The 18,881-nt window shown below is 35.5% G+C and overlaps 2 protein-coding genes across 4 annotated transcripts in view; one reads left to right on the top strand and one right to left on the bottom strand.

Moving 5' to 3' along the window:
• Positions 1–18,881, top strand: part of LOC138705844 (uncharacterized) — a 38,208-nt gene that overhangs the window by 5,355 nt on the left and 13,972 nt on the right. For 2 of the 3 annotated variants that reach the window (XM_069834527.1, XM_069834528.1), the window contains one exon: positions 7,496–7,664. Coding sequence is in view for 1 of the 3 variants with exons in the window: in XM_069834526.1 (XP_069690627.1) it covers positions 14,834–14,984 (151 nt within the window). In the remaining 2 variants the exon portion in view is untranslated. Of the gene's footprint in view, positions 1–7,495; positions 7,665–14,538; positions 14,985–18,881 lie in introns of those variants that run through there. The other variant, XM_069834526.1, reaches the window with a different exon arrangement.
• Positions 1–18,881, bottom strand: part of LOC138705841 (DNA-dependent protein kinase catalytic subunit-like) — a 290,093-nt gene that overhangs the window by 263,655 nt on the left and 7,557 nt on the right. The gene's annotated exons all lie outside the window — the stretch shown is intronic.

Genomic DNA, 18,881 nt, shown 5'->3' with positions numbered 1-18,881 from the left:
ATTGTTGCTCGAACACATTTGAATTTGTCCACCTTAAAGGATAAATTTCCAATTTTTATATTTCCATTTTGTGCTACTTTATATCTCAGGTTACGATATATAATCTTCTTCTTCTTCTTCTTCTTCTTCTTCAGCTACAGGGATTAGGCCTATTGGCCTGTTCCGTCTTCAAGTCTTAAATCATCTGTCCATCTTATTTTCGGTCTTCCGACATTTCTATATCCTGTTGGTGCATAATCCATAATTTGTTTTGGTAATCTGTCATTAGTCATTCTTGTAATGTGTTTGTACCAATTTTGTTTCTGATTTTTAATCTTTTCTTCTAAATTAAAAATATTTAATAATTGTCGGATATTTTCGTTTCTTTGATGATCCAATAAAGTATAACCTGCAACACCTCGTAGGAACTTCATTTCACTTACTTGGATTTTTCTTTTTGATGCGCGGTTTAATGACCAGTTTTCTGAGCTGTAAGTTAATAATGGAACTGCTAGGGTTTTGTAAAATTTTAATTGTGTTGAACGCTGTGTTTTATTTCTTAAAGTTCTTCTTATTGTTCCACACATCTGTTGGAATTTGCTCAGCTTACTGTTAATATCCTGTTCACCCAAATAAGATATATTGCAGCCTAAGTAGTTAAAAGAAGATATCTGTTGTATAGTTCCTTGATTAATAACTATTTTACATCGCCTATGGTTAAGCCCTCTGAAAGCCATTGTTTTAGTTTTGTAGCACTGTTCTTAAAGGAAGGTAAAATTATGGACTCCTTTAATTATCCTGTTACAATTCCTTTTTCGCAAATAGCATGTTATAAGCTTATTTCACCAGATATTGCGTTACACCCTCTTCTATTAATTTTGCTTACTGGAATTGATCGATATCTGAACACTTGTACCTTTTCAGCTTTTCTATCGCAATTTCGACTTCAGAAAGTGTGGGTTCAGGTATAAACGGCTCAGCAGTTTGTATTTGAATGTTGTCCCGATCTGATCTAGGCTTCCAAGTTTGGCTTCCTGTAAAGCTAGTTTGAGGAAAAGAAAGCTAGTTAAAGGGAAGAATTGGATTGAGAATTTGTATCGTTCCAGCATAGCCCAGTGGTAGAACGTTGACACGCTTAGTGAAAGGTCCCGGTCCAGGAACAGTTTTCTCCTTTTGCACAAACTAGTTTTTCCATTTGTTCAGGATTTAACGAGAGTTTGTAAGCAAGACAGCATTCTCATTCTTGATCGCGTTTACGCTTGCCTGATATCCTTTAAGTCCCTTGTATAAATATCTAATGTTTTAATTCCTAGTATTTGTTTCTACGTCATTCAGTTTTTCCATCAAATAGTCACTCTTTTGGTTTCTAAGTTTATAACTTGTTTCCCGTCTTTCATTGAAATTAACTGTAATAATAATAATAATAATAATAATAATAATAATAATAATACTTATGGCTTTTAAGGAACCCGGAGGTTCGTTGCCGTATTCACATACGCCTGCTATCGGTCCCTATCCTGAGCCAGATCAATCCACTCTCTACAATCTACCCCATCTCCCTCAAATCCATTTTAATATTATCCTCCCATCTACGTCTCGGCCTCCCCAAAGGTCTTTTTCTCTCCGGTCTCCCAATTAATATTTTGTACGCATTTCTGAATTCGTCCCTATGTGCTACATGCCCCGCCCATCTCAAATGTCTGGATTTAATGTTCCTAATTATGTCAGGTGAAGAATACAATGCGACAAGTTTTGCGTTGTGTAAATTTCTCCATTCTCCTGTAACTTCATCTCACTTAGCCCCAAATATTTTCCTAAGCAACTTATTCTCAAACACCATTAACTTCTGTTCCTCTCTCAAAGTGAGAGTCCAAGTTTCACAACCATACAGAACAACCGGTAATATAACTGCTTTATAAATTCTAACTTTCAGCTTTTTTGAAAGCAGACTGGATGACAAAAGCTTCTCAACCGAATAATAACTGGCATTTCCAATATTTATTCTGCGTTTAATTTCCTCCCGAGTGTCATTTATATTTGTTACTGTTGCTCCAAGATATTTGAATTTTTCCACCCCTTCAAAGGATAAATTTCCAAATAACAACAACAACAACAACAACAATAATAATAATAATAATAATAATAATAATAATAATTCTTATGGTTTTTAACGAACTCGGAGGTTCATTGTCGCCCTCACATAAGCCCGCCATTGGTCACTATCTTAAGCATGATTAATCCAGTCTCTACAATCATATCTCACCTCCCTCAAATCCATTTTAATATTATCCTTACATCTACGTCTCGGCCTTCTCGAAGGCTTTTTTCCCTCCGGCCTCCCAACTAACACTCTATATGCATTTTTGGATTTGCCCATATGTACTACATGCCCTGTCCATCTCAAACGTCTGGATTTAATGTCCCTAATCATGTCAGGTGAAGAATACAATGCGTGCAGTTCTGCGTTGTGTAATAATAATAATAATAATAATAATAATAATAATAATAATAATAATAATAATAATAACAATAACAATAACAGACTACAAAATATCCAAGTTTCTACAGTACCGGTACATTGAAAGCAATCCGCAGTGGAAAACATTGGCATAAAGTATAAAAATATATTTACAGTTATTATTGAATTTAATTTAAATTCAAGTAACTGTTACGAAAATCTTCATCTATCCAGGGTGCGAATTAACAGGAGGGATGGGGCGATTTCCTCCTGTTGGAAAGTTATCCCCCTCTCATAAATTCATATTAACATCCCTGCCAGGGATAACTTCTATCCCCCTCACAAAATATAATTGTTTTAATACGAGTATAATTTATAAAGTATAAAGTACCGTAAGCAAAGAAAATAATATTGATGTGTTATCATCACCGGCAAAAGATTTGGCTTAAAAAACTATAAACCTCGTATTTATTTGAATAATCAAGAAATTCAGTACAATCCAACTCCTAAGATCCTAGGATTAATTTTTGATGAAAAACTTTTATGGAAAACACATTTAACCAATGTTGCTTCGCAGTGTCTACCACGATTAAATCTCTTGAAGATCATAGCTAATAAGGAATGGAGATCAGATATCACGACACTGCGTCTGTTTTATAATGTTTATATACGATCAAAATTGACCTATGGATGTGAAATATGGGGAGGAGCATCAGCAACTCATCTACAAAAAATTTCTGTTCTTCAAAACTCAGCCTTAAGATTATGTCTAGGAGTACTGAAAACCACATCAATTGTTGCCCTAGAAATTGAATGTAATTTTCAACCAATCAGATACTGTGCATTACAAAAGGATCTAAAAATACATTTAAAATTGCAAGCCTCATCCAAATCTGAGATGTTCTTCAAACTGTCAGATAATATCCTGTGTAATTTCTATAAAATAAACAAAGAAGAAATACCAATCTATATCATAGACACACTCAATGCTAAAACTCCAGTTGTGAACGAAATTCCTCCATGAAAATGGGTGATTCCAGAACATAGCATACAAATTCCAGGAAATCATTCCAAAAATGATCCTCCATACATTCTTAAATTAGATGCCATGGAACTACTCTGCAGCACATATAAGGATTACCTTCAAATTTATACAGATGGATCTCTAAATCCTAATAATGGGGCATCAGGAGCAGGGTATTATATTCCAAAATATCAAGAAAGTTATTTCATACCATGTTCATCCTCCTCCAGTCTTGACACTGAATTGCTAGCTATTGATGCTGCTCTTCAGTGTGTTACTCATATTTCTTAAGAATCTATATGCATACTTACCGACTCCAAGGGGGCTATATTTAATATAATTAAATATGTATTAAACCTATACGTACATAGAATTATTCCAATTCAGAAACAACTAAGTAAACTAAAGAAACTTCAAAAGGAAATAACATTTCAATGGATACCTAGTCATTTTGGTATACCTGGAAACGAGAAAGTCGATAATATTGCAAAACAGGCAACATATTCGCAACCAAGATCTCTTCAAGTGATATCTCTATCCAGTGCTTTTGCTTCAGTAAAGTCTTATTTTGTAAACCTATGGATCGACCATTGGCTCTCTTCTGACAAAGGAAAATTTTTACAGTCTGTACAAAAGAAACCAAATGACCTGGAAATGTACAAAAACTTGTCCAGACATGTTCAAACATTTTTAACAAGAGCCAGAACAGGTCACATTGTCACACAATTGTACCTACACCGATTTCACATTTCTGATAATCCTACTTGTCTGTAGTGTAATAATCATGATGAAGATCTGGAACACATTCTTCTACACTGTCCATCCATAAACCACAAAAGAAGTAAATTAAAATCATCAGTACCAGTTGCAGAAGACACAGCCCTGCAGTATATACTGACTACACCTCAACTCTGGCTACTAGCAACAGGCATCTATAATGAACACCGATCAAAATACCCCTCATTTCTCGTGAAAAACAACAACTGAATAGACTACAGTGGACTATAGTGGACTTTATGTTGTCAGCAAATAGCTGGATACATAAAGAAGATTGACTGATTGATTGATTGATTGATTGATTGATCGATCATCACCAGCAAGGTGACAATAATCAATAACTTAAGAATTGCACATCTTATCTTAGTCTGCTCAGGATATAATTATTATTATGATCAAGATGCAAGACAAGCAACTCAGTACTACCAAGCATTGAGCCATATTGAATGAGATTGAGGTCGCCTCTGTCACTCTGTTGTCATCAGTTTGTGCGAATTAAGATAAGAGGAGCGATGCAAATGATGCAATTCGTAAATACTTTTAGTTCGGAGAAATTCTGATACGGTTGGACCCTTGTATCATTAAGCATGCCACACCGTGAACTTAACCCAGGCTATTGTATGCATGATGATGAATTTATGATATGTGAATTAATGATGGCGAAATTAGTCCGAGGTCCAACGCCAACGAGGCATGCTCTATCATAAAATTCTATCCCCCCCCTCATCAGAAATCTTAATTCGCATCCTGCATCTATCCCTAATTTAACAGGAATGTGATGTAAGAATGAATAACTGCTTCGAAATGTTTGTAATTTTTCACCTAGTTCACGAACTCACAAGTGAGGTTTATAGGTGGCCACGAACTGATCACAGGTCCCTCAAATAACAGCTAAATTGACATGAACTTATCTTTCTTCTTTGGTGCTCCTGTTATCGAAGCACTCTCAATGTTGACATAAGTTGAAATACATTAAATCCCATAACTGCTTGTATTCCACTTGGTCTGATCACTTGTTTGAATCACAAAGTCCCGTAACTCATCATGGATTCATTTTGTCTTAACATCATCATCTCCTTTCCACCAATTCAGACAACACTGAGTGACCTCATTAAAAAACAGACTTACAAGTTGTCGGAAAGAAAAAAAAAGGTCCATATATTTTATCTTTCTACGTTCGAATATGGAAATCTGCACTGTGTACTGCATTTTCAGCACTGACTCCGAGAGCGTGGAAAGAAAATATATATGTAATAATTATAATCAATCAGCCGGAGTGTAATCAAACTCACATTCCTAGCACTCAAGTCCCTTTCCCTACTCCATCTACGCCTACTAGCTGTGTTAAATAAATTTCAAGCGTTCCAAAAATTTTAGGCGGCTTTTACAAGTCTTTTAGAACTTTCGAAACAATTCCAGGAATCTACATATAATCACTGGTCTGCATTTCAAAACTTTTTTTCTAAGGTCAAGGATTTTATAACTGATCTTTTATGTTCCTTGCATGCTGAATTAAAAAATATAACTCATTTTGCTCAATCAGGTCAGGTTTCTTTACTAGCCAAGATTTTTAGTTAGTATGTATTTACAAAAATAAAACGTATAGCAGATAAAAAAAAATTATGTTTACTATCACAAAGCAGATTTAAATTCACATCAAATATATATTAAATAGATAAATACAGTTAATTTGGAGAAAAGGGCATTTTCAAGAAATTTCATTACTGTTTTAGACCTTGAAAATCACACTTGAGACACGGGCCATAGCTTGCAACTCTGTATAGTGGTAACCTAGTAGAAGAGAGAAACGGGGGTAAAATAAACTTCTTTCTTGCAGCCCAATGTAGTCTGGCTTGAGCTTTCTCGGTGATGAGACTGATTTAAGGAACGTTCTTACAAAATGAATAGAAAGTGCAAGACTCACTTTGACCAATTTTACTACATTTGTGGTAAAGTCACTATGCCAATCGAAAGTTTAAAATCACTCCATTTGCAAGGAAAATGCACGAATATCATGCCTACTTTAGTGTCAAAATTGGTGATCAGGACAAACCTTTCGTATCTTGTGTGTTCTGCACTTTCTTCAACGCATCTGGGAAGCAAGACTAGCCTGAAACCAGGTTCACACAACACTATGTCAGAAGCTCTCGTGGATCCTCAAAAATTCTACTTTCGCCACTGCACATCAAATGTGGGCTAATGAAAAATTTTGTCAAGACACTCAACAAAGAAAAAAGAGCTCTTGCTTTCCTAGGTCAGAAATTTCCACGTGTCAGTGAGGCCAAACTAATAGCAGATATTTTTGATGGCCTTCAAATCAGGGAGCTTTTGAATGATGCTAAATTCAATGATCATAAAGAGAGTAATGCCTGGCTTGCATTGAAGTCTATTATTAAGAACTTTCTGGGCAATCGTAGGAGCTCAGAGTACAAACATGCTGTTGAGGAAATCCTGCGGAGCTACCATGCTCTTGGTGCATGTATGTCCATAAAGATGCACTTCCTCAGCTCGCATTTAGATTACTTTCCTGAAAACTGTGAGGAATACAGAGAGGGGCAAGGCTAGTGCTTTCATAGAGACATTCGAGTGAAGAAATAGAGGTACCAGAATCGTTGGGATGTGAACATGCTTGGAGACTATTGCTAGCAGGTTATCTCAAGAGGGATGTTCCAGATGCAAAACACGCACGAAAGTCCTTGAAAAGGTTCTTCCTTCCACAATAATGGTGTTCGTGTTTCATTCTATATAATATATTTTTTACTATTTACGCAAATCTAAGTCAGACTTGAAACCAAAATTAGTATAGTCTAATAATAGTTACCGGTACTATAAGCTACAATATATCTCTGAAATACCATCTTTTTAAAAAATGCGATAGCAAGAAAATCTGACCTGACTGAGCAAAATGAGTTATATTTCTGAATTCAGCATGCACTAAATATAAAAGAACAGCTATGAAAATGTTGACCTCAAAAATGACGCACACTGCATGATTCGATTATCGAAGTTTCTTGCAATATTATAGGTCTACAAAGACATCTACCTGCGACAGAGAAAGTTAACTCTAAATGTTTCATAGAATCCACTCATTCAGGAATAAGACTAATTTAATTGCGTCAATCTACATAATGGGACACTCCACTTTATTTTTTCTAAAGTACCGGTAAGCGAAATTACAGCATTTATAGCCCTTAAATCTTCTCCATCATCGATTGAAATCTTATTATTTTTTATTCCACATTTCCGAAATTTTCTAGTAACAACAGGAGCCCATGCAGTGGGATTGACGCCGAAAATGACATGCAACCCAAGGAGTGGGACCCTGCAACTAACCCAGCCGAACATCTGGCTACTTCAGAATATCAGGCAATGGAATGGGATACCCAACGGAATTAATGATGATGGACTAAACGTTTCGCCAACAAGGTAAGACATTGGGCTTTCATCTTCTTTATTAGGTCAAATAATTGAATTAGCATGAACTATTACTCAAGCAGTATTCCTGGTCCGCATTGCAGTAGCAGGAAACTGAGGGTTTAAGATTATTTACCTCTAGAAATATAAGGCTTTTTTTTTTATAAACGAAGCGTGCATTTCCACAACGTTGTAAGTGCCAATTTGTAAAGTTTACAGTAGGAACAAAAAATAGTTTTATATAAGAAATTATTATGTATTTATTTTTTCAAAATTACTGCATGTATAATAACAAAGTTTTAAACCAATTATAAAGTTGCAGGTCAAACAATAAGTGAAATATATTTGTTTGGAAATTGAGTTTGTTCCAAAACGTTGTATGTTCTAACACTATTGCAAGTCAAAATGTTGAAAATGCCATCCACACTTGCATTGTAGTTTTTATTTTGAATAACTTTCATTCAGTTTATGTAGTTTCTAGAAATGTTCAAGTATCATTTAATTGAACTGTAGTCGACTCCTCTTTAATCATTAGTATATATTCGACATGTTTCAAATCAAACTTTGTATCTTTTGTACAAATTTTTCATAACTTAACTTTCATTTCTGATAATCTTCATCATTCACTTACTACTTACTCGTCAGGATATCTTCCAAAAATAGTTTACCTTCTTCTGAAACATAAGGCAGCATGTTCCTTATATCTGTCGTCTTATTTTCAGGAAGTCTATGTTTTGTTTTGGATTCTACTAATGAAAAGTTTTTTAATGTACCCCTGGTTACTGTCCACGAAACTTATCTGGGCAGCTAAAAGAGAGATGCACGGGGTGTAGAGGGGTCACTTCTAGAGGTAGCAGTGCACGAGAGGGAAAGATGGTCTACGAAGCGGGTAAAATACATTTGCTTGCTTAGTGTGATCTGTACTTACAGTAATTTTGCGTTCTGTGAAGACATATTTATGCAATGGCCGGTAGTAATACGAGATGCAACAAGGTTATACGCGCCTTCTATACTCGAGGTTGCCGGTTCGATCCCGGCCGAGATTGATGGCATTTAAGTGTGTGTAAATGCGACAAGCTCACGTCAGTAGATTTACTCGCATGTAAAAGAACTCCTGCGGGACAAAATTCCGGCACACTGGCGACGCTGATATAACCTCTGCAGTTGTGAGCGTTGTTAAATAAACCATGATTTAATTTTAATTTAGCATAGACAGTAAGGAGAGGGAGATAATAAGATCAGTGGTTGTTGCGATCAAGAGGCAAAAGAGAAATGTCTTACTTACGACTTTTAAGAAACCCGGAGGCTCACTGCCGCCCTCACATAAGCCCGCCATCAGTCCCTACCTGAGCAAGATTAATCCAGTCTCTACAGTAATCATATCCCACCTTCTTCAAATCCAATTTAATATTACTCTCCCATCTATGTCTCAGCTTCCCCAAAGGTCTTTTTCCCTCCAGTATCCCAACTAACAGTCTATATACATTTCTGGATTCGCCCATACGTGCTACATATTCTGCCCATCTCAAACATCTGGATTTAATGTTTCTAATTATGTCAGGTGAAGAACAAAATGCATCCGGTTCTGCGTTGTGTAACTTTCTCTACTCTCCTGTAACTTAATCCCTGTTAGCCCCAAATATTTTCCTAAGCACCTTATTCCCTAACACCCTTAACCTCTGTTTCTCTCTCAAAGTGAGAGTCCATGTTCACAACCATACAGAACACCTGATACTAACTGTTTTATAAATTCTGACTTCAGCTTTTTTGAGAGTTGACTGGATGACAAAAGCTTCTCAACCTAATAATAGCAGACATTTCCCCTATTTATTCTGCGTTTAATTTCCTCCGAGTGTCATTTACATTTGTTACTGTTGCCATTATTTGAATTTTTCCACCTCTTCAATGGATAAATTTCCAATTTTTATATTTCCATTTCGTACTATGTTCTAGTCACGAGACATAATTATATACTTTGTCTTTTCGGGATTTATTTCGAAACGTATCTCTTTACTTGCTTCAAGTGTTTTCCCTAATAATTTATGGATTTTATAATACGCCTAGACGACACCAGCAGTGATAACTGTGATGATGATGATGATGATGATGATGATGATGAAGGGAAGAGGAGGAGGAAGAAGAAGAATATTGATAATGACTGTATGTGAAAGTGAACTTTTTGGAAACCCAACAACTACAGACCTGTGCTTCTACTTGAAAGACTTTATGTATCGCTTACGGCTCACGGCCAGATACGAATATTGTAATAATTGGAGTTGTGATCATACTGTATAGCACACAGAAGAAGAAAAATGTAATTTATTTATGTTTGATATTTTGTGAAACCATATACTTTCACCTACCATATCCAATGGAATGCACTGAAATTAAATACAGTACCGAATGATGTTTTTGTAACTGTACGTACAACTGTTGCAGCAACGTCAGGTAGCCAGCAGATAGCTACGGGGCAGTGAGACAGCACTAGGGAACCCAGGTGCCTAGATAAGTTGCGCGGACAATACTCCTGGTTTCAGTATTAAAAGTGTCTTTTCCTACATTTGCAAATCACCATGACTTTTGATAACAGCAACTTGACCAAAAGTTTCAGCTTTCAGCATTATCTTTGAAAATGTTGAAATTTTCAATTTTTTTGTGTCGAGTGTTTGATGAGCTAATTCTTTGAAATCAGTAAAGCTCTCTTGAATCATTACAGAAAATGGTTGTTTGACTCTTGCTTTTGTGATTATACGCATGAGATTCATGTGTGTATGTGCCCTACATTTGCGTTTTCGCTTCTCTATGTGGCCAAGCCACGGTCACAACTAAGGGATGTGTGACCTCTTACCGGAAATTTATGAATAATGTCCTTAAATTTACCATTTGCCATATACATTGCAATCAATACCTGATTTTTGTTCTGGCTTGCACAGTTATCAGACAATAAAATCAGCTTTTTCTTATCTGTTGTAAGTGTACTCAAATATTTGTGGAGACAATGGACTACTTCCAGGGATCCTCTACCTCCTACAGTTTCTATCCAGAGGCACATTGTTCCCATGCCTGTACCTTCGTCATGTATACCAAGGTTGCAACAAGCAATCTGTCATGAATAGTAACATTTCTGAGTGCGTCAGACTTGGAAGATACATCTGCTGCTGCATATCAAATGAAATCACAATGGTATGTCCAGACGAATTCGCATTTTCTGTATCAGCAGACATGGCATTTGAGGCTGCTTCAGCTTGTCTATTGTGGAACTCTCTCATAACAGAAGCTTCCTTATCACCTGTTTTCATTTGCATAGTAAGGCGATCACAAGTTGAACATGCGTCTATTCGTCGTCGAGCAAAGGAAAGATTAAATTGCGCTAAGAAAATTTCATTGTACCACTGATGACTAACTGGAGGCTTCATGTCGCCATGACAATACTTTTCCAAAAATGAGCGATACATCCTGCTTACATTCAAGTCTGGGGGTAAGAACATCTTCTGTGGATTCTTGCTTCGAGAGTAGTGAAAGACTTTATATGTTCCATGATCTTCTCTCTCCATCCTTGATTTCTAAGAATTGTGTGAGCTCCACGCCTTTTATCTTTACAGTCCATTTCACCTCTTACAATTTTTTCCCATATTAGTAGAACTCTTCTTGCAGTAATACCAAATGTATTGCAGAATGTTATAAGACAGATTCTTACCTCACTTCCTCCACGAAGAAGAAGATAGTAGTGAAAAGAGTGCTGCCTTCTACTTTCACCTGGGTGCTCATATTTACCATGTCTTCTCCATTTGATGGCCTGGGGATGCATGAGTCGAAACAAATAAGTCTGCTGCTTGGAGTATTCTCGCATTTCTTGGAACTGCCTAAACTGTCCTTTTCGATATTCTAGTCGAAGGCTGCTGCATGATAGTTTACACTTACAGTTCACCTACAATACAGTAAAATAGAATATACATTTTAGCACATATAAATGTGCCACATATTGCTCTTTTAATAATAATAATAATAATAATAATAATAATAATAATAATAATAATAATAATAATAATAATAATAATAATAATAATCTTTAATAAAGCACTGTTTAGTTTAGAATTCCAAACTGATTGTTAACTCAGTAAATACATAACTTCAAATACTGTACAGGATAAAGTAAAATTAAGGTATGAAAACATTGGTAACTCTAGATTCATATTTTCGACATGCCTTTTTGATTAAGAAAATGAATGTGAGAAGTATATTGTTTCTTACCTAAACTCGTTCCTGTCATTTTGGAACAACTTTTTTGCTTTTTGGGAAAATTTATTCTTTCCCAGCATTTTTTAAGCGTTTTGTTTGATTTTTTCTACAATTATCTTGATTACTTTTCCTTTTTCTGGAATTTTGTGGATCTGTATTCATGGTTGTAGTAACCGTCACACCACAGTAACAAATACACTCAAACCATTATCAACTCGCAATGAAACACAGGATACAGAGGTCGCGCTTATAGCATATGCACATGTACAGTACATACAACGTTGTGACTTGCACAACCTTAAAGTGCACTACTTTATTACTTGGAGCAGAACTTTATACATAACCTTTCGTAATATTGTCAAACATGGCGCCTACAACTGATATATGTGAAAAAATAGATTCTCCCGGTTTCGGCACTTACAACGTTATGGAAATGCTCACTTCAAATATTCATGTTAAATTATTGCACTTTCATAACGTCTTGAACTGGCAAATCTCCTCAATTCTTGAAATTAGTTTATACAGATATTTTGATAGCTTGCATGTTCGAATGTGTTGAAATAAGTAGATTTTAACGATGATAAAAACAGTATGTTCTTCCGTCTTTTGGGGTTTAAACACCAGCTGTTACAAACTGCGTACAAAAGTATCAACCACAGATATACGAGTATGTGCAGAGATGGAAAGAAATTGGCTCTCCCTTATTGTTTCACTTGCATGTGCAGTAAACAAGAGTCCCTGTATATATGCTACTTGTCGTGCGAAATTGTTGCTTACATACAGGTGAACCCCCATCAAGACTCGCTCCATGAAAGAATTTCGAGAAGACTACGTAAGCACTCAGTGCGAAGGTCTATGAGAATGCGCAGCACTTCTTTTTGATTACGATATTGTTGAGACAGGCCGTTCGCTCTTTGTACTGCTTAACATTTTCTTGTAACGTTAATGGATCAGTCCTGGAAATGAAAAGTGTTGTAGTTTTAACTGTATAGACAGACAGACAGAGAGACACACTCGTTTCATAATATTTTTATAGTTGCTTTATAGCAAAGAATAAAGAACATGTCCAGTTATTATGTTTAACATATACAAATGCAAATATGAAATAGGCCTATATACAGAATTAATATCTTAATAACGAATTATACAATGGAATATGATTACCATTTCATATTATTAAAATATTTACACATTAGCGTGAAATGTCAAGAATTCATCTACAGAACAGAAAGTGTGAGATATTAAGTAATTTTTTAGTTTTATCTTAAATAATGCAGAGTTTTGGTTATGATTTTTAATGTCTTCAGGAAGACTATTGAACATTTTTATTGCCATGTAACGTAACCCTATTTCCCTTTGATAAATTTGATGATGGTGCATGAAAATTATTCTTTCTGCGGGTATTTGTACTATGTATGGCTGAATTAGTCAGAAAATTTTCTTTATTACAATAGAGGAAACTTATTAAAGAGTATATAATATACTGATATGGTAAGGTCATAATCTCTAATTTTTTAAAAATGGTCTACACCAATGGTCGTCAGCACTCACTGAAATGGGTAAAGGGTAAGCGGAGCTGTCCCTTGTGCCCAGTCGTGCAGCAGGAAGAGGTAGGGAGCATACCCGCTAGCAGATATGATTGCACTATAGTACAGTGTGTTTCTCTGCAGGTAAGAGATGCTAGTCCCAGGGTGCTGTAAGCTGATAACCACTGGTCTACACTCTACACGATTTTCTAGGCTTTGCTCGACTATTATTCTAATTGCTCTTTTTTGTAATATATTTTTACTATCTGCAGAATTTCTCCAAAATATTATTCTGTAGGACGTAACTATGTTTTTGTGATGTGCACAACAAATACAGAAAGGCTATATTAAGATTATTCCAGTATTCATATTAAACAGTGTAACGAACAAACATTTACAATATGGATAATTAATACTATCACTGGGCAATTCCGCAAAGCATAACCTTTGGAAAGTATTGTCTGAGCGGTAGTTATGTGTTGTACTGACCACCATGGAGACTTACAATGCGTAGGCCTACCCATCTTTAGTGTCAGCCCAAAGACAAGTGCACAGCACATAAAATAATCTTCACACGCAATTTTTTATCCACGTCAAATGTGAGCTCTGCTAGACATATTTTCACTCAAGGATACCAAGACTCAAAGGGCTTTCGTGGCACAATCAAAATTACTCCATGTCTACCTGTATGCCCGCACTTCACACGAATATGAAAATTGAAGTTAAAACTTTTTTCGTCACAATTATATTAATTCTAAAATTACTACTTTAATAAATTATATTCAGTTCACGATTTTTCATTTGTATTGTTTCACAACTTCTATTATCACTGCATAATTTAATAATATTGAAGTGTAGGTTTGATTAATCTTGATAGTTTAACTTCATCTTGTTCCTATTTCGCATCTAGGTATTGCGCAAACTGAAAATTAATTAATGGTATTTGTGAATTTAAAAATGGTGTCGTTCTAATAATCTTATTGTTAATGTAGACAGAACATGTTTATTTTTAGTAATAATGTTAATTTTACATATTTAGTATTTCAATGACGTAACTTTAATCTTAAATCATCCTGGAAGACTAACTTTCCTGGTGTCATTTTCGATAAAGATCTTAGTTCTCTTTTCATGTTGATGACCTTTATAATGCTTTAGACTCAATAAGGGGGGCAAAGGCTAATTGGGATTTCCCAGTCTCTGATTGGGTCAAAAACCCTGATGGAACTGATATTTAAACCATTGCGGTGAATTTCGGTGAAGTCCGGAGGGCCTAATTAGTCAAATCCACTCTCCTCACCTCCACGCTGGGGCCCCCTGGGATCTTTTAAGATGCGAAAGAGAGAGTGGTATGCGGAAAGCAATGGGGAGCTTCCGCATTTATATATATCCCAAGAAGATATTTGAAATTAATATTGCATGATGAGTCATTCCCTGGTAAAAAATTCCGGACGTAAACTATCCCCCCAATCGGATGTCCGGGAGGGGGATACTGGGGAAGGACGATTCATGACGGAGCCTACAGGAGAGAAGAAAAGAAGACTGACTACTGGAACGCCTCTCGTTTCAGGTGAGTTGGAAAGCTTGAAGGAAGTAATGAAAAGAAACAGAGTGGATGTGATGAGAATATCAGAAGTGAGGTGGGAAGATAGTGGTGAGTTGGTGAGTGATGAATAGGGCTCGGAAGTTGATTGCTTATATTTAGTGATATAAGCAGTCATTAGACCTGTTGAACATTCGATAAACTCATTCACAAAACACACTTATTGTCCTTAATATTGTCCTAAATATTGATCGAGAAACCGGTCTTAAACTTAGAACACATAGGCCCAATTCGAAAACTTAAGAAAACTCAATCTATCTAGGAAAGAATGTAAATAAAATGCGATATAATATAAAAATTAACACGTGAATCGAAAACTCTGTCATGGATGTGAGGTCATAACAATATAGGTCTGAGTTCGATGTGCATATATCTTCCCTGCGTTCAGTTTCTTTCATTCATACGAATCGCTTGTCTGTCATTCTTCATAGAAACTCATTTTAAATAGCTTCTAATTTTACTTAAAAGTTGCACATGAAGGAATCTCAAATAGGCTATAGTGTAATGCTCCGATATGCAATAGCATCATATCGATCTCATTATGTGTACTTAGGAAACAGTTTTTTGTACTAATTGTAAATACTTGTCTGTTCGTCATTCACATGTTTGAAGTCAGTTATCTAGGCCATTTTCCGACAGATTCATTTCCCAGGGTGCGCCATAGGAGACTTCTCTACGCTACACCCACGATGAGATGAGGTGATTATGCGGATTTGTTGTTATGTCACAGGGGAACTGGAGCTCCCAGAGAAAACCTGTGTTACTTGCACAACAAGCTTGCCCAACACAAGTTGTAAATCTGGGGTATGCTGGAGATCGAACCTGGGTCCACAGAATTATAAGTTCAGAGCTCTAACCATTAAACCATCGTTCCACAAAAGCATGGTGCAGCTAGTAACATTATCCCTGTAACTTCCTCCACTAATAGTTTATTATTTGAGGGATCTTCATATTTAAATAAACCTCATACCGTATTAATAACCTAAATTAATGCTCAATGTAGGACTGATTACAATGTTACAAGTATGTCGAATTTTTATCGACAAGAAGTTATTTTCTTTTATGAAAGCAGTTAACATAATTATATACATTGACGCGTGGTAGATTATCGGATTGTTTGGCTGAATCCTTCATCAACCATCAATTTAAAGTCGGACATGAGAAAAATAAAAGAATCACCATGCAGCTAAGAACGCAAACAGGAAGCGAGCATGAACAGCAGCATATAGACGACCATGATTGACTGCATAGTGTACAGTAGAGTGTGGTAACTAATATATGGGATACCTTTGGGGACTGGTTAGAGGATCTAAAAACAAGCAAAAAAGTTCATGTAAATACTGTATATAGTCGAATTCGCTTGGTTTTTAATGACAGTACTTTTTACTTCTTGCACATTTATTTATTAAAGTTTTATTTTTACATTTTCCTTTACAAAGTTCAAGCATAATTCTACACATAGTGCTCAAATTGACGAATGAGTTCTAATACAGGCCTCTAAGGCCGCATCGTGAATTTTTATTTATAGACACATTTAAAAACAGTAATTGTCTAATTATCTAATTCAACAGGCATAGTGAGATCCTACATGCGTTGGTAATTAATATGCAACTCACAAAATGTAGCATGAGTTACAACAACTATTTCAACAATAAATCACAAATCACGAATTATATTCCCGATGGCTGTTTACTGCTATAAAGAATGTTTCTAAATTCAATAAATGAACCGAAAAAACTTTATTTTTTGTTTTAGTATCTTAAAAAGTTCATAAATGTCTCTAAATGCAACGTGAGTTACTGTGGAATGACACGAATCTAGTATTATTAAGACATATAACTTTTGTAATTGTAATTGTAGACTGCCTGAGTGGCAGAAAAGGCCTCAGGGTCTAACTCTGCCAGGTAAAATAAAATATATTATTATTGGTAACAGTAGTAGTAATACATTGAAATTCTTCGCCAGTGTGTTGAAGAAGAATGTCAGCAGATACAATAGCCAGTAAGATGGTACATGATGCGTTGCTTTGATGTCTTTATTTTAAATCCTGGTGGCTATTTTAGCACTATGTACAGAATTATGCATGGTCTTCGTAAGCAAAAAATGCAAAAATAAACATTCATTAACTAAAAATTGCCTGTAATGAAAAACAGAGCGAAATTGATTGCATGTATGCATATAGCTTCTAGTCACAAGCTTATATTTTTGGAAATTTTAAAACTGGAACATAATCCCTCTCTCTTACAGCATTTTGGTAATTGCTGGCACATCCAGGCACATAGGCACACTATATTTATGAGCTGTATGTAAATAAAAGAATGTGGATAAATTAGGTTTTTTAATAAAAGTAAAAACTACTTCTGTTTCAGTTCATTGAATTTATTTTTGTTTGAGATTTATACGACATGCTTTAGAAGTAATCGTTACTACGTTCTTCAGCTTTTGATTCATTTTCAAACTTCACTTTCATGATTTACTTATTGTTGATAGTTTGGTAACTACAAAAAGGTTCAAAAAGAATGGGCCGGTGACAAATGTGTAAATAAGTTCCAGAAACAGAACAGTGTGCATGTCCGTCTCCTTGAAGTTCCAGTTCACAAGATGACACAATTAAACCATATAAATGTGTTGTATTTTGTTCTAAAATATTTTATAAAATAAAACAAAGGGTTGATTCTAGCTGCATCAGAGTCTCTGAAGAGTGAAATAGCAATAATATTGATAAATACTAAATATATTGAAACGAGGTACAAAAGTATCGAAAATGAATGAGAAAGCAAATAATACGCTGCATTAAACCATGGGCCATTGTACCGTAGGTGATTTAAGCATGGGTCTAAATCTGATAGCAGTGATTAAAAGAGGTTCGAATCTCCATTAGTCTTAATTTTTTTACATTATAAATTTACCATAATAAGTTTTTCATAAACACCATTTTCAAAAGTACCAATAGGAGACATCGCCTGGAAGTCGATTGAATGTTTAGTAAATAGCACAACCTCTCCCCTGAGCAACACTCCTGTCTGTTAATAAAACTGTCTGTATTTATATCTGATTTATAGTTTTTAAAAATATGTTTAACTACAACATTAAAACATGTTACCATTGTAAACATAGAATTTAGTTTTATTTGTTTTAATAATGGCAATATTGAAGTGATACTGTTTAGCATTCTTCAATTTGTTCGTATTGGAGTTTAGCTTTCTGTATCGTCCTTATTGAAGGGTTCAGAACCATAATGGGCCAAGAGCCATATAATAAAAACGTAGACAACAAGGGTTAAAACTAAGTTATTACAATAATTCAATGAAAACATATAGCAAGTAATATGAAGTATGCATAATAAAATTAAATTATATCTCAATATTCATTAAACTATGGTATTCACTTAACTTTAACTCTCGCTTTCTCCGTTTTTAATAAATGGCGCTTGGCCCACTATGGTTCTGAATCCTTCAATTCCTGGTCGACCGCGCATCTCTGCAAGGTAAGAGGACGCCATCTTAATCAGAGAAGTTGAAAACCACTTCTTTCTAAATGCCTTTGATTTGAAGATGGCGTCCAACTTTTCAACCGTGAGGAGACATTTTAGAGAGTATGGCATAAGGTCTCGTCGAACTGCGACGAAAGAACATTTGAAAATGAATCATGTCGTGGACCTTCTAGCTTACGCTACTATTTGGCAGGACTTCGACTAGAGAATGTCATTTTGTCCAACGAGGTAGATGTCTTCAGTAGCACTTATGTCCTGCCCGTGTGTATCATATGGATGACCACCGATATAATGAACGTTCGTGGGACGACTTCACAGGTCTGGTCGCGTGAGCGTTGCGATGTCAAACACTGGAGCAGGGCCTCTAGAAC

This window comes from Periplaneta americana, chromosome 9, assembly GCF_040183065.1.
Source record: "Periplaneta americana isolate PAMFEO1 chromosome 9, P.americana_PAMFEO1_priV1, whole genome shotgun sequence".
NCBI classification, from domain to species: Eukaryota; Metazoa; Arthropoda; class Insecta; order Blattodea; family Blattidae; genus Periplaneta; species Periplaneta americana.
This window is presented reverse-complemented; position numbering and strand designations above follow the sequence as displayed.